We start from the raw sequence: 15,069 nt of genomic DNA, 5'->3' as shown, positions 1-15,069 counted from the left end.
CATTCATTGATACTATTCGACTTTACTTTTCCTTACAGCCTTTCAAAATATCCTGACTGGTCAAGACTGTGCAGTTATAACTATGCAAGAGTTAAATGGATTAAGCCAAGGGTCTGAGGGCTGCCAGGCTGTTATACATGCTGTGAGTTGCATGTTAGAGCATTTCCCCAACCTTTAGATCCAGTGATGGCAAGAACAAAAATCATAAGGAAAGAAAGATATTCATCCCTTCTGATTCTTTCAAGAAAGAAATAAGTTGTGACAATGCTATGTTTGAAGCTGACAAATCATGAGTAAAGAAAGATATTCAGTCTTATTTTTTGTTTCTTTCAAGGAAGAAATAAGTGTGTCTGAGGCTTAACGTTCAAAGCTGCTGAAATAGTAGCTCACAGTAAACTGATAAGACTGTGTTTCCTCTTATACTCCGTCACTGTTTTCTTTCGTAGAGCATAGCCTATGGTCACTACATCTGACACAGATATGGCAGGAGGTCTACCACAAGGCCCTAAAGGTACAAGTTTAGTGAGAATTTTGTCATGGTTTAATAGTCTCCGGTCACTGCACCTGACCTCGATATTTCAGGAGCTGCCACAAGGCCATACACCTACAAGTTTATTGAGAATGTTGTCATTGTTTAATAGCCTGCAGTTGCTACACCTGACCTTGATATTGCAGGAGTTCTGCCACAAGGTACAAGTTTACTGAGAATGTTGTTGTAGTTTAATATAAGCATATTTATCATGAAGAACCTTGCTGTATATTAACTTTGATTACGTACATGTGTGCTCTGTGACTGAAAATCTCTGTGTAATACTCCATGCACTCTAAGGACCTCTTACTAAGATGGCCGCTGTCTCGTTTAGCTCGACCAGTAGACTATATTGCATATGCCAGTTATTTAGTCTCAGGAAATGACAGATAACCTGTTTTACTTGCCTCTCTTTGTTAATTGCTTTGATGTTCTTCATGTTTCACTGTTGCAGTCATCACACTTGGGTTATCTGCCTGCAAGGTAGCCCTCAGTTGGCCCAAATACCAGAGACTTAGTATTTCTGCATCGGATGCTGTCGCTCCAGGACTGATGTCAGGTCGGCAGGGGTATAAAAACAGGCAGCCGACGCCATTACATCAATCTTTCTTGCTGAGGAGCCCAAAGCAGAAGCTGTTCGCATGTACCGGTCAGCCGCTACCTGAATTTTCATTTACGAATTGAATAATCCTGAAGTCTTCTAAAGCTAAGTACACCATTGGGGATCCTTTTTCTTGCTCTAACCGATGTCAGAAAAAGTTAACAATTGTCTTGCCTGTGGAAAGCAAATACCATACAGAGATTTTCATTCTTACTGCGTCACTTGTTTAGGCCCAGACCACGACATACCGTGCTGTCGGTTTTGTACATTGTTCAACACCCAAACCATTCATTGTCAGGCTCTCTTTGTCGCTAAATTCTGTCGTTCTCGATCTCCGTATTCCAAAATGGCTTCGGTAAGCCATCCGACTACCGATATTCCGAAAAAACTTAAGGGTAAAGACAGAGACAGACCACATAGGACCAAAGCTGCCAACAATGCTTCCGTTAAGCTAGTTGCCAGTTCACTGGTACTCAGTGAGGCGCTTTCGCAGCCCCTGATGCCCACTTCAGTGGATTCGCAGGCCTCTTCTGAGACCCATTCGGAGTCTGGTATGCCGTGAGATTCTTCTTTGACTATGGAACCTCTGGACGTCTCTACCTTGGATGGGTCCGGAGCCGGTGTGCAGGCACCGGCTTCTGAGGCAGTTCTTCGCTCAACCGATGTTCGACTCAAACTGACTTTTTTTTTATCTAAAACTGCCGAGTTTCTTAGGCCTAGAGTATGCCTAGAAAACTGATGACCAAAGTGCATGCACCTACTCCCATGCCACAATGACAAATGCTTAGAATGGCAGAAGACCTTATTACACTGATTAGGGGAAGTCAGCCTTCCCCTGCTAAGAGGAGTCCCCTGCAGCTTCAACAGACCAGAAGTCTGATGACTCTGAGGTATCTGATTATGAAGACATGCCCTTATCTGCTTATGAGGATTCAGATGCAGAGGAATCTATTCCCTCCGCCTCCCCGCCAGAGGATTTTTCTTTTGGTGAAACCTTACATGCTTTGAGAGCATTTCCAATGGGAATGCCAATACTATCCTCAGTCCAAAAAGAGACTCCGAGAATTCCTAGATTTGCCACAGCACAGGCCTTCAGCAATACCCCCTGTCCTGGAAGTTGTTGTTGATGTTTTTATGAAATCCAGTCTTACTTCTGATACTTTACCTCCTGCCCCTAGGACACCAGACAGGTACTACAGAGTACTTGACACTCACAAATTTCTTTTCAAGAATCCTACTGCTGACCCAGAGATCATGTCCCAGTGGCCTAAAGGTTTCAAGGCAACTACAGCCAAGAATCCCACCCCTTCGGACAGGGATTCTAGAACTTTGGACAGATGGGGTAAGAAGATGTATACCTCTACAACTCTTGCTATTAGGGCATTGAATTGTCAGTTTCACATGCTGAAGTACCAGCAACATATTATGGAACTTATTAAACAAAAAGTGGCTACCTTTACAGACTGTACAGAAAATAAAGCATTGCAGGAGCTTATGCACTCTACAAGCCAAGTCAGCAAGCATACTTTGCAATGTGGCTTTGATGCCCTAGAAGCATCTTGCCGGGCAGCAGTCACTGGTTCTGTACTGAGAAGACATGCTTGGCTCAAGGAGCAGACTTTGCCAGTCCATGTCAAATCAAAGTTACTAGACGCTCCTTTGAACAAGGACAGTTTGTTTGGCACCATAGCAGAAGAGGTTATTAAAAAGATGGAAGAAAAAGCTAAGTCTATGCAAACTGTTAAAGAATTCTTACAAGTGCAACCCCCTGGATTCAGTAGGCATTGCCCTTCCAAACACTAGTCCTTTCCAGCCCCCTCCAGGCCATCTCAAGTCAGAGCCAGGGGAAACAGACCACCCAGACTACAGTCTCAGGGCATGCCGAGATTTAAGCAATGGAGTGCCCCCACCCCCAAAACAAGGCGTGGTAAGACACCGCCTTACGGAAAAAACTCACAATGACTTCTCTACTCCACTCCTCATCCCTGACCAATTGCTGGTGCCCCTAGGAGGAAAACTTGCCCTTCATACAAAAAACTGGATGTCCATCACACAAGACCGATGGGTCCTCAACATTGTATCCCAGGGGTACAAATTTTACTTCCACTTACTGCCAACCCCAAGAGGGTTCCCAGACCTTCTTCCAAACCAGTGGGCAGAGGCTTAAAGCCAAATTAATTCCCTGCTATCCATCAGAGCTATTCAGCCAGTTCCAGTAGAACAGATAGGTCAAGGATTCTATTCTATTCCAGACTCTTCCTGGTACCCAGAAAAGAGGGCTCTTGGCGCTCAATCCTGGATCTTTCAATTCTCAACACCTTCCTGGTGGTACCAACATTCAAAATGCTTACCCTGCAACAGCTTCTACCTATGCTAGCCAAGGATGCCTGGTTAGTCACCCTAGACTTAAAAAAGCCTATCTGCACATCCTTATAAAGGAGTCATGCAGGAAGTATCTACGTTTTAGGGCCGGATCTATGCATTATCAGTTCTCTGCACTTCCCTTTGGCTTATCCACTACACCCAGAGTATTCACAAAATGCCTGGCTCCAGCCATTGCTTACTGCAGGTAGAGAAATATCCAAATTTACCCGTAGTTGGACAACTGCCTGATTCAGGCAGACAGTCAGGAATTGCTGTTGTAGCACCTGACATTTGTGAAAAACCTTCTCACTTCCTTGGGGTACACCATCAATGAAAATAAATCAAAACTGGTACACAGTCAAAGGATTGTATTCCTGGGAGCAAGCTTGGACACAACATCCCAGTTGGCATTCTTCACTTCAGAAAAACAAGTCTGTCTGACAGCCTACTTCAAACAAATGGCCACCAGAACCTAGCTATCCACAAGAAAAATACTGCAGGCCCTAGGGTTCATGGCCTCATGTATATTTCTAATTCCATGTCCAAGACTGCATATGAGGAAACTTCAGTGATACTTAAAAAGTTTTTAGTGCCAACATTCTCAGGACCTGAAAACAGTCATTCCTATCATACCCTGTCTAAGGACAGAGTTCCGTTGGTAGGCAGAAGCATGCAACTACTACAAGGGACTGCCCTTTACTCAACCCCACACTGCCAATACCCTAATCACAGATGCATCAGACTATGCCTGGGGAGCACACATGGATGGCAAATGCATTCAAGGCCACTGGAGCCCAAGTCAAATTCATCTGCACAACAACCAAAAAGAGATGCTAGCTGTGCAGAATGCCCTGACAGCTTTCAGATCCCTACTCTTTCCAGGAAAACTCCTAATAAAAACAGACAACACCACAGTTATGTGGTACATCAACAAGCAGAGGGGAACCCATTCTTACCCACTCTGCAGGTTAGCCATGGCCTTGTGGAACACGGCCTTGGACATGCAAGTCCATCTGCAAGCTCAATTCTTGCCAGGCAAACAAAACTCACTGGCAGACGACTTAAGCAGAAATCACCTAGACCCACACGAGTGGCAATTGGAGCCCAGCACCTTCAACCTTCTGATTCAGAAATGAGGAACCACAGAGGTGGATCTCTTTGCCTCCCCCTACAACCACCAGCTCAACAAATTTTGCAACAGGAACCCTCACAGCAGAGCCTGGAAAGTGGATACCCTTTCTTTTCAGTGGATAAATCTCTCACTCTATGCCTTTCCCTCTTTGCCCCTTCTCTCAAGAGTATTACTCAAGATAAGACAGGACAGACCAAGGACCATTCTGATTGCCCCGGACTGGCCACGCCAGCACTGGTGCCCACTCCTGCGCAGCCTGTCACCGTGACACCCTGGCACCTACAACAGAACCCAATCCTGCTCTGTCAGCAGGAGGGACTGATTTTGCATCCACAACTGCAAACCCTAAATCTTGCAGCCTGGCTTATTCCTTGAATCCCCCCCCAACAACCCTAAGCAAACAGGTGCTGGACGTCACTCTTGAAGCCAGAAGACCCAGTACAAAAAAAATCCTATGCTCTTAAGTGGAAAAGATATTGCTCCTGGATTCAATCTAAAGGAGAGGACACGACTCTGCCCTCCCTGCCTCTAATCCTGGATTACTTAACAGATCTACTCCACAGAGGCCTGTCCTTCTACTTCATTAAGATACATGCTTCAGCCATTTCAGCTCATTACAACACAGAACCACCTCTCTTCTCGCACCCTCTTATCAAACAGTTCCTGAGGGGGGCAAACAACTTAAGGCTGCCTAGGAGAGCACCCACCCCTGCTTGGGACCTTAAACTTGTACTGGAAAAGCTCACACTTCCCCCCCTTTTACCCTGCAGTGTCAGCAGAGTTAAAATTCCTCTCTTGGAAAACAACCTTGCTTCTGGCCATCACTTCAGCTAGAAGAGTGTCTGAGCTACAATCACTTATGGCTGTGGAACAATTCATTATTTTCCATGCTGACAGGGTTTCCCTCAGGACTAACCCTTCCTTTATGCCTAAAGTGGTATCCAGCGTGGCTCTAAAGCAATCCATCCATTTGGCAACTTTCTTCCCTAATCCTCAGAATAAAGGGGAAAGGATCCTGCACTCCTTGGAAGTGCACAGACAGCTCAGATTCTACCTTGATAGGACTAAGACCTTCAGAAATTCTGACCAGGTACTAGTCAGCTTTGCAACAGGGGCAGAGGGCAAGGCCATTTCAAAACAGTTTCCAAATGGATAGCACACTGCATCTATTTCTGCTACAAGCACCATGGGAAACCAACCCCTCAGAGGGTCAGAACACATTCCACTAGGGCAACTTCTACCTCTACAGTAGTTCTCAGGGGAGTCCCTACCAGGGACATCCTGGAAGCTGCTACCTGAAGTTCTGTACACACCTTCACCAAGCATTACCACCCGCCTATCTTTTCCAAATCCAGGGCAGGTTTTGCAACAGCAGTCCTGCAAGGCATACTAGCCAGCTCTAACTCTTCTTGACTGCCTCCACCCTTCTTCAGCTTTGGGAATCCACCCAAGTGTGATGACTGCAACAGTGAAACACGAAGAACATAGTACAGTTGTGTACACTTAACATAAATGTAGATGTTTGAGTGTATTCACTGTTGCAGTCCTGGTTTCCCTCCCTCCAGCCTGCTGGTTTCTCTCTGTGTCTCTCTCTCCTCTCTATGGCTATTACTTACCCCTTTCAGGGGTATTGGTATTTACTTTTTGCTGGTGGTGTTTTCCCCACCATAACTTAGCTCCCTATTTGGGGGACTTCTGATATTTGGGGCAAGAAAAACTGATGTAATGGCGTTGGCTGCCTGTTTCTATACCCCTGACTTCAGTCCTGGAGAGATGGCATCTGACACAGAAATACTAAGTCTCTGGTATTCAGGGTGACTGAGGACTACCTGCAGGCAGATAACCCAAGTGTGATGACTGCAACAGTGAATACACTCGAACATCTACATTTATGGTAAGTGTACACAACTGTACTTTCTGGCTGTAAACTGATTGCTGTCAGTTATAAGCTGACTTGAGGGTAGAAAAATCTATTCATCTGTATACGCGTCTGATGTTTGATTGTGAGGAATTGAATAAAACAATGATTGTAGTAATGTATACCAACCTGTTGCTCATGCTCAGTTCATTGTCACTACCTAAGCTATATAGCCCTTCCTTGCACACCTCAGAGATCAGTGAGAAATGTAAAAAAAAAAAAAATAATGACTGCACTTCCATGATTTGCGAGGAAATTTGAAGAAATAATGATCACACTGTCTCTAACCATCTTACAAGCTGTAGTGCCCATCTGCGCACACCTTTTTAGGCTACATTTTGAGAAAAATTACAGAAATAATATCTGCATCGTCCTCCCAACCACAGCCTACTGCAGTCTTCCTTGTACTCCTCTAAGCAGGGACAGATTTTTTAATAAGTGGGATTGAGGGCAGAGGCCACCATTAAATCCTTGTCAAAGTTAATTTAAAAGATCTGGAGTGTGGGAACCACCAGGCCTCTAGAAGCTATAAGCTTGAAAGACCACGACTAGTTAGCTGCATTTTTACTGCTATCCAGAAAACTTGTGCTTCTGCCCAGCATTATTGTTGGAGCCTGCAAGTAAAAATCATTGATATTTTAGACACACACACACGGACACACACACACACACACACACACACACACACACACGCACACACACGATGAGAAGCCTGTCTTGTGATTGCTTACTTTCTCACACAGCCCAACTGCCCTCCCCTCAAAAAAGATTGCCACATTGTGCACAAACTTTTGCTGTATAAGACTGAAAAAGTGGAAGATGTAATGTCCTCTTCTCCTTATTCCTCAAGACTCCTACTTTGCTTTCCTTCCCCAGTAACCTCCTTCTGTGTGTTTATTTTCACAAACACACAGCCCCCCCCCCCCACCAGCAAAGAAAAGAAAGAAGTAATGGCTACATCAGTATATTTTTAACATGCTGTTGTCACTCCATGCCACCCCATACATACATTGGTACTGTTACCTGGAGAAGTTGACAGAATAAGAGAATTTGAATTAACGTGCATTTTTTTAATTAAAAAGGTCTATAATTCTAATGATTGTCATAAACAACTTTTCTCTGTAAATCATCTGTTTTAGGAGGAATTAGAATGAAAAGCAATTTTTTTTAGCCAAAACTAAGGACAAATCAAGGGTATGCTGTCAGCTGTCCCTGATTTTGCCCTACCCCTGGTAAGAAGGACAAATCAAGGGTATGCTGTCAGCTGTCCCTGATTTTGCCCTACCCCTGGTAAGAAGGACAAATCAAGGGTATGCTGTCAGCTGTCCCTGATTTTGCCCTACCCCTGGTAAGAAGGACAAATCAAGGGTATGCTGTCAGCTGTCCCTGATTTTGCCCTACCCCTGGTAAGATTGTTACTCCTTGCAATGTGTTGAGGATTACAGTCAGTCAGTGAGACATTAGTTTCATACCTTTTATTGTTCAGAAAATGCATGTTGCAGTAAAACCCATTGTTTTATTAATGTTTTAACTGAATTAGAATAATGTTTAAAAATGATCCCATTTTCTCAACCGTGAAGACTTTTAGAAACAAAACATAAAAAGATAAAAACAAAAGGATTGCTTCTTTGGATACTGTCTTTGCTGCATTGGTTGCCCACACAATTATCTGACGCTGTCTCTACAGAACATGGTGCACTGAAGCTCTTCACCCTTTACCAAAGGTGTCGATTGTGGCTCCTGACACCTTGCACCCAGATGACTGCACCTCTCACTCCATCGTAGCTATACCTCTGAAAAGGCATGTACCACAATACCATGTGTTTCAGTGTTGTACACTTGTAAAAATTATACTGTTTAAAATTAATAACAAACCTAGGCAAGTGTACCATGGTTTGTGGTTGTGTTCTGTTAACTGGACTTGTTCAAGATAACTGAAAAAAATTGCCACAAAATTGGTCAGAAATAATAACATGGGTTTATAAAACGGAAGAAAACAGGACTCTCTTTCATATTAATGTCAGTTGGTCCTAGACTTTGTAAGACTGTTTCCCATTATTTTAGTGGTTATTGTTACTGTGCCATTCTGTTACTTTCATTCTGGCGTTGTATAGAATGCCTGGTTGGCCAAATGTTTAATGTTTGTCATTTCAGGAGTTCTTTTTTTTCCATAATTGAAAAGACATGTCATATACTATTGCAAGGTGGAAGGGGTTTACTTCTTAAAGACTGTGTTCTATAGGTCCTAACCTCATGCCATGCAGTACTATTTTGACTTAGCACTGCTGTGAATAGTATAGATTACTGTGGCAGTGACAATAGCGAAACAGGTGGCAACTGTATTATATCCAAACATTACATTTTGACATAAGTTATAGTATGACCTTTATTTCTGTGGTGTACTCTCTGTAATTCAGTAGGTGGAAGCCATTGTGTATGCTTTAAAGCAGTTTTGTTTCATAAGAACTCATATTTATAGCAGGCTTCCTTTCCTTTCAAATTGTAACAGTCGTAATTTGTGTAGTTTTCATTTTTGTGATACCTGTTTTTAATACATACAACAGAGCAATGAGGTTTAAAAGGTGGCAGGACTTGAATGACTCCTGTAATGTTTGAAAATGATTGTGTAGATTATAAGTGATGTATAATGTTGGCAACTGGGAGTATATCATCATGGATTGTGATGCAAAATGCTTGCAACTAGGATTGTGTCAATGTGGGTTGTTTTCATTTTTATAAATGGATGATTGTCTATTTTGTAAGTGATGGTTTAATAATGATGTTTCTTGTTTAAAAAAAACAAAAGGCAGGAATTGAATAATGTATGTAATGTTGCTTAGGTTACATGGCATATAGCAGTATATGTGAAGTAAAATGTGTATGTTAATTATAGTGTGATTACTTTTATATGAATATAAATTTGCATATGCCACTAGTGATAATTCAAAAAAAGAAAGCATTTTTTGTGAGCAGTTTTCATTGACTGTGCACTAGAATACTTAGTCGTGTATGTGTTTGTGTGCTTACTGAGTTTTCTACTGCATTTAATTAATGGTTTAGATATAAAGTCAGGTTCAGACCTGTCAAGTGAAATGCATCCACTAACCTTTGTAATGTGTATAATTAACACAAATCTGTCAAGCAACTTATTGTATTTGTAGGGCAAGTGTGTCCTATTTGGGGTTACTGTTTAATTTTAGTCATGTTAAATGCCTTTAATACATTGCTAGAAGTTAGAGATGACAGTGAATTTCATCATTGTTTAAAAAGCACATTACCCAAAGCATTGCAGTCACAGAATGCAGCTTGCATACTTAGTTATTTAAGATTCAGTATTGTGTCTTGTTATTTTTATATTCAAATAACTTGTCAGGCTGAGTAGATAATGCCATTTATGTTTGTTTTCCAGTTTACTACCTAATGGGGGGTCTGACCAAAGCAGAGGTAATTCCTTTAGAAGAAAGGGAATAACACGTAATGCTCAACACTTGAAGATGTTGCTTACCAGCTACTTGGACAATAAGGTAAGAATTGGTGCATAAAAAAATGCCTTCCTGGGCAATAAAGTAAGAGTCAGTGCATAAAGGAATGCCTTCCTGGGCAATAAGGCAAGAATCAGTGCATAAAGGAATACCTTCATGAAGTAGATTAAAAACGTGTAATTCCTTTCTCTCTCTCTCCATTACAAGTTGCAGCCATCTCCTAGAGTGAACCTGTAGATAGCCACCACTATCTGCTGAGTTTACAAGGCAAAGGGGGGAATGGAAGGAGGTTACCAGGTCTTTCCATATCACGCATGCATGTACACACACACACACACACACACACACACACACACACACACACACACACACATGCATGCGTTCCCACACACAGACAATTTAGTGTCCTTGATCCACCTATGTCTTTGGATTATGGGGGGAAACTGGAGCATCCCAGCCAAGAGCCGAACTGAAGAACCTCTTAGCTTATAAACTATTGCTACACAGTTGTAGTATTGTGTACTGAGGCAAATGATACAATACGGGTTTTAGCTAATATATTTCAGATGTAATATACTGTGTAAGAAGTCAGACATAAAGAGTTTCATGCACCATATAAACAACTTTCAGACATCCCTGTACCAGCACCTTTTAGCTCCTGATATGTGCTTAAAGCGCAGCCTAGAATTTCTTACAGATTATGGAAAACTGATTTTTTTAAATACATATAATAGTTAAGTTGAAGGTGATTATGGAATATATTTTCTTTTTTTGTCATGAATGAATGAGTACATAAAATTACTGAGTAAGAGCTGAGGAAACAAAACAAATTGAGACAAAAACAGTATATAAGACAGAGTAACAAAAATCAAGTTGCCATCGCTGTTGCATGCATGTGAAAAGTACTTTTTTTTTTTTTTTTTGGAAATATGTTACAGTATTTGGGGCTATGCACATGTTAGCAAGGCAGAGGTTTTTTCTGTATTTTTGCTTCACTGCATAATTGACCAACTAAATATCCCTTCTGGCTGCCTTACTGACCCATTTATCCCACCCTTAGTGAGAACCCTGTAACTTATTCATTCTTTGGGAGTAAGGACCAGCTGGACATGGAGCAGGGCCTTCATCCATGTGGAGGAACAGTGTTTTAAGTTTTATCTCCCACTGCACATACCCAGCAAGTTGATGAGGGTGGGACATGCTGTGTGTGTTTATGGGGATGTGTCAGTCACTTCCACAAGTGACATAACCTCTGAAGACTGCTCTACCCCACCTTGAAGCCAGCACTCACATGTGGTCTTCCATCTTCAGTGAGGACTGTAACAAGCGAGAGTAAACACACCGGGCACCACCCCCGCAACCTTCCATTAGAGAGAGGCAAGCTAGCTAAGGTGAATCATACCTGTCTTCCCCATGCCAACTCCAACATGTGCTGAGACGTTAGCTGAACTCAAAATCCCTGGACTCTAGTCTTGGCTTTACTGTAGCTGGCTAGCGAGGCAGGTCATTGGTGTGCAGCTGAGTTTTGTATAACTAATGGTCTACTTAAGTACATGCATATGTGCCTCCAACATATTCACTCATCTTATTTCTTGTTTTGGATTCCAGAAGTAAAGTGGTTCACTTCTGTGTGCTACTTTTTGAGGACAGTATTTTTTCATTTTTCATAACCTGCAGCATTGTCTTGGTACTGTTGATGGCTTTTGTGACATAACATTTGTGTGTCATCATTTACTTGCATCATGTGTTTGGATGAAATTATTTTCTATAGTCCATGTAATGCAAAAGGAGCTGTATATGGTTAGAATGAATCCATGTGGCATCAGAGAGCTGTTTAAGAACGGAGCTTCTTAAAACTTTCTTTTCCTCCCCTCCATCTGTCATTTTGTCCAGCAGTCTCAGTGTCCCCACTGGTTGCCATGTCTACCTGCTGCTCCTTCCTCCCATAGACTTCTCTGAATGAGCTGGGGGTAGTGTGGCTCTTACTGGTGTCCTGAGGAGTGGTGCCATCTGCTTGCTTGGGGGGGTATGACTACCCTTATTTCCCTGCCTGCCCAATCCCTGCATTTGTCAGAACATGCGAGCTTCACTTCACTTTGTGGACCACACCTCCCCTCAGGGAGCATTTCCAAGGAACACCCTCCCCCTGGATGGCCATTTCCATCCATCCCTGCCAGCACCTCAGATGCTCAAGTTGCTATTTGAACCTAGCGTGCTTAGGTTGTAGTTAGGGCTTTATCTCTTTATGCCATGACATTGGCCTGAGCTTCTTAAAACTTTTGGTTTTGCTCTTGAGTGAGTTCAAAACAGTATGCATGTAGCCCCAGCACCTGTTGTGTAATAATTGCATTTTCTGGATATAATGGTAAAAAGCCTTTTTGATGAACTGATATTCAGCTATACTTTACCTACCACAAACTTTTTTTTCATTGTCTTTTTGTTTATCCAGAATGAAAAAAATTGGTGAAAAACTGAATAATCATCATCATGGAAGGGTTAAGGATCGGAGTATTTTTTCTGCTGGTTTGTGCTTAAATATGGGCCTGGGATATAAACGGAACATCTTGTTGAACATGCACATTTGTGAGCACAGGATCCAAAATGTCAACAATCTTGAAAGTAATCAGCAGCAGGATGAGTGGTTTAGATGGGCAGTGCAGTGGTTTGTTGATAAAGATTACTACCTACACCACCACAGAGTTTGATCCTGATCTATGGTCACTGTCTGTATGGAGGGTTAATGTTCTTCTCATATCTACATGGGCTTCTCCTGGATACTCTAGTCCCCCCCATCCTCCCAAAAAAAGGAGGGCTGGTTGACTACTCTAAAATGCCCATGTATATTGCATTTAACATTGACCTTGTAGTCTAGTTCTTGTCTAAAATGGGTGGTCCATAAGACTGGCTCATTTATGAATACATTTAAAAAAATAAATACATTTTATGCCTGGTTGGGGAGGACAGGATCCCCATATCCTCATATAAACTATATGATCAACTTTGTGTTCAAACAGTGGAGATATAATATAATATAATATAATATAATATAATATAATATAATATAATATAATATAATATCTTCTTCTTCTTCTTTCGGCTTTTCCCGGTTAGGGTTCGGCACAGCGGATCACCGTCCTCTCATGATTGGCAGTGGAGTTTTATGTTGTCAAGTTGCCAGCCCAGCGCCCAACCTTCCACAGAGGGCACCCACACGCACACACTCACGCCTAGGGCCAATTTAGTGTGTCCAATCCACCTACAGCATGTCTTTGGAATGTGGGAGGAAACCGGAGCACCCGGAGGAAGCCCACGAGACCACAGGGAGGACATGCAGACTCTGCTCAGAAGGCACCCCAGCTGAGAACTGAACCAGAGAACCTCTTACTGCGAGGCGGCAACGCTAACCGCTGCACCACCGTGGCTGCCCCATAACATAATATAATATATAATATAATATAATATATAATATAATATAATAAGTTATGAATATTTTATTGTGTTTTAAAATTTAGTGAACCGTTTTATCTGCAGATATTTTCTTAGTTAAAACACATCAGCGGTGGGGGTGTAGAGTGTCAGTAAAACTTGTATACTTTTGTTGTCCTGGTGGGCTGTGTATTCAAAATGGGAAAGGACTGATGTTCATCGTGTTACCCTGCTGCAGTCATCACACTTGGGTTATTCTGTCATCAGGCGGTCCCGTAGTCGGCCGGATTTCCAAAGTCTTGGTCCGACGTCGGTTGCTGTCGCCTCATCCCTGACGTCAGTGCGCCAGGGGTATATATATTGCAACCGACGCCATTTTCTTCAGTCTTTCTTGCCGTGCGGTGCCCGAAGCAGAAGCAGTTTGCAAGTGCCGGTCGGCCGACTCCTGAGATTTTCGAATTCGAATTTCAGACCGAAGTCTTCTATAAAGCTAAGTACCCCATTGGAGAAACTTTTCTTGCCTCAGACCGATGTTAGCAAAAGTTAACAATTGTATTTCTTGTGGGAAGCAAATACCTCATAAGGATTTTCATTCTTATTGCATACCTTGCCTAGGCCCTGATCACGACGTCATTTCTTGTCGTTTTTGTGATAGATTTAATAAACGTACTATTAAAAGACGATTTGATTTCGCACATCACTTTTTTGGTAGAAAATTTAATTACACCATGCCGTCAGAGCTACCGACTACTGGCGTGCACAAAAAGCGCAGGTACAAAGACCGACAGTCCAAGCCTAAGCCCGATTCCGAGGCCTCGGTTGATCCGGTTTCCGGTTCTTCGGTTATCAGTGAGGCTCCGACGCAGCCTCTGACTACCGCAGTTCTGGAACCCGAGACCACTACAGATATTTTGACGGATAGTACTAGGCCGACGCAGCCTTTTACTTCAGGCACTTCCGACGATTTACCTTCCAAGGACGTCGGTGCTTCTGAAACGCCATCGGTTTCTGAAGGCATTTTCAGACCGACAACTCTTACAGTCAAAACATTTTCCAAGTCGAAGACTCCTTCTAAATCGAAAAAGGCTTCACTTCAGTCTCCTGTTCAAGGCCCTATGCCTAAGAAACAGATGCTCAAGATGGCTGAGGATTTGATTTCTCTTATCAGGGGTTCTCAGCCTCCTCCTGACAAAAGGCCTAGACAAGAGGAAGATTCTGCTTCCTCTGAACAACTGTCTATTTCTTCAGATTCCTCTGAGGACCAAGACTATTCCTTCTCTCCTTATGAAGATTCTGATGCTGAGGACTCTATTCCCTCAGCTTCCCCTCCAGAAGATTACTCTTTTGGGGAAACTTTACACACTATGAGGGAACATTTTCACTGGGAAGGTCAGGATTACTCTGATTCCAAGAAAAGGCTCAGAGAGTTTCTTTTACTCCCCCAACACAGACCCCTAGCCATCCCTCCTGTTTTGGACATTATGGATTATGTCTATTTAGAATCCAGTTTCAACCCTGACTCTCTACCTCCTGCCCCGGCCAAGCCTGACAGATACTACAGAGTGCCTGATTCCCACAAATTCCTTTACAAAAACCCAGTAGCTGACCCAGAGACTA

General features: G+C 42.7%; 1 protein-coding gene across 3 annotated transcripts in view; it reads left to right on the top strand.

The window, feature by feature from the left end:
- LOC122802711 (cohesin subunit SA-2-like) overlaps positions 1 to 15,069 on the top strand; it is a 1,740,876-nt gene that overhangs the window by 686,485 nt on the left and 1,039,322 nt on the right. For all 3 annotated transcript variants that reach the window (XM_044072465.1, XM_044072464.1, XM_044072463.1), the window contains exon 15: positions 9,954 to 10,068. In XM_044072465.1, the coding sequence (XP_043928400.1) occupies positions 9,954 to 10,068 (115 nt within the window). The remainder of the gene's footprint in view (positions 1 to 9,953; positions 10,069 to 15,069) is intronic.

The sequence above is a fragment of the Protopterus annectens genome, chromosome 5.part0, assembly GCF_019279795.1.
Source record: "Protopterus annectens isolate FY-2018-M chromosome 5.part0, PAN1.0, whole genome shotgun sequence".
Classification (NCBI taxonomy): Eukaryota; Metazoa; Chordata; order Ceratodontiformes; family Protopteridae; genus Protopterus; species Protopterus annectens.
Note: the sequence above shows the minus strand (reverse complement) of the source record. Positions and strands in the feature narration are given on the sequence as shown.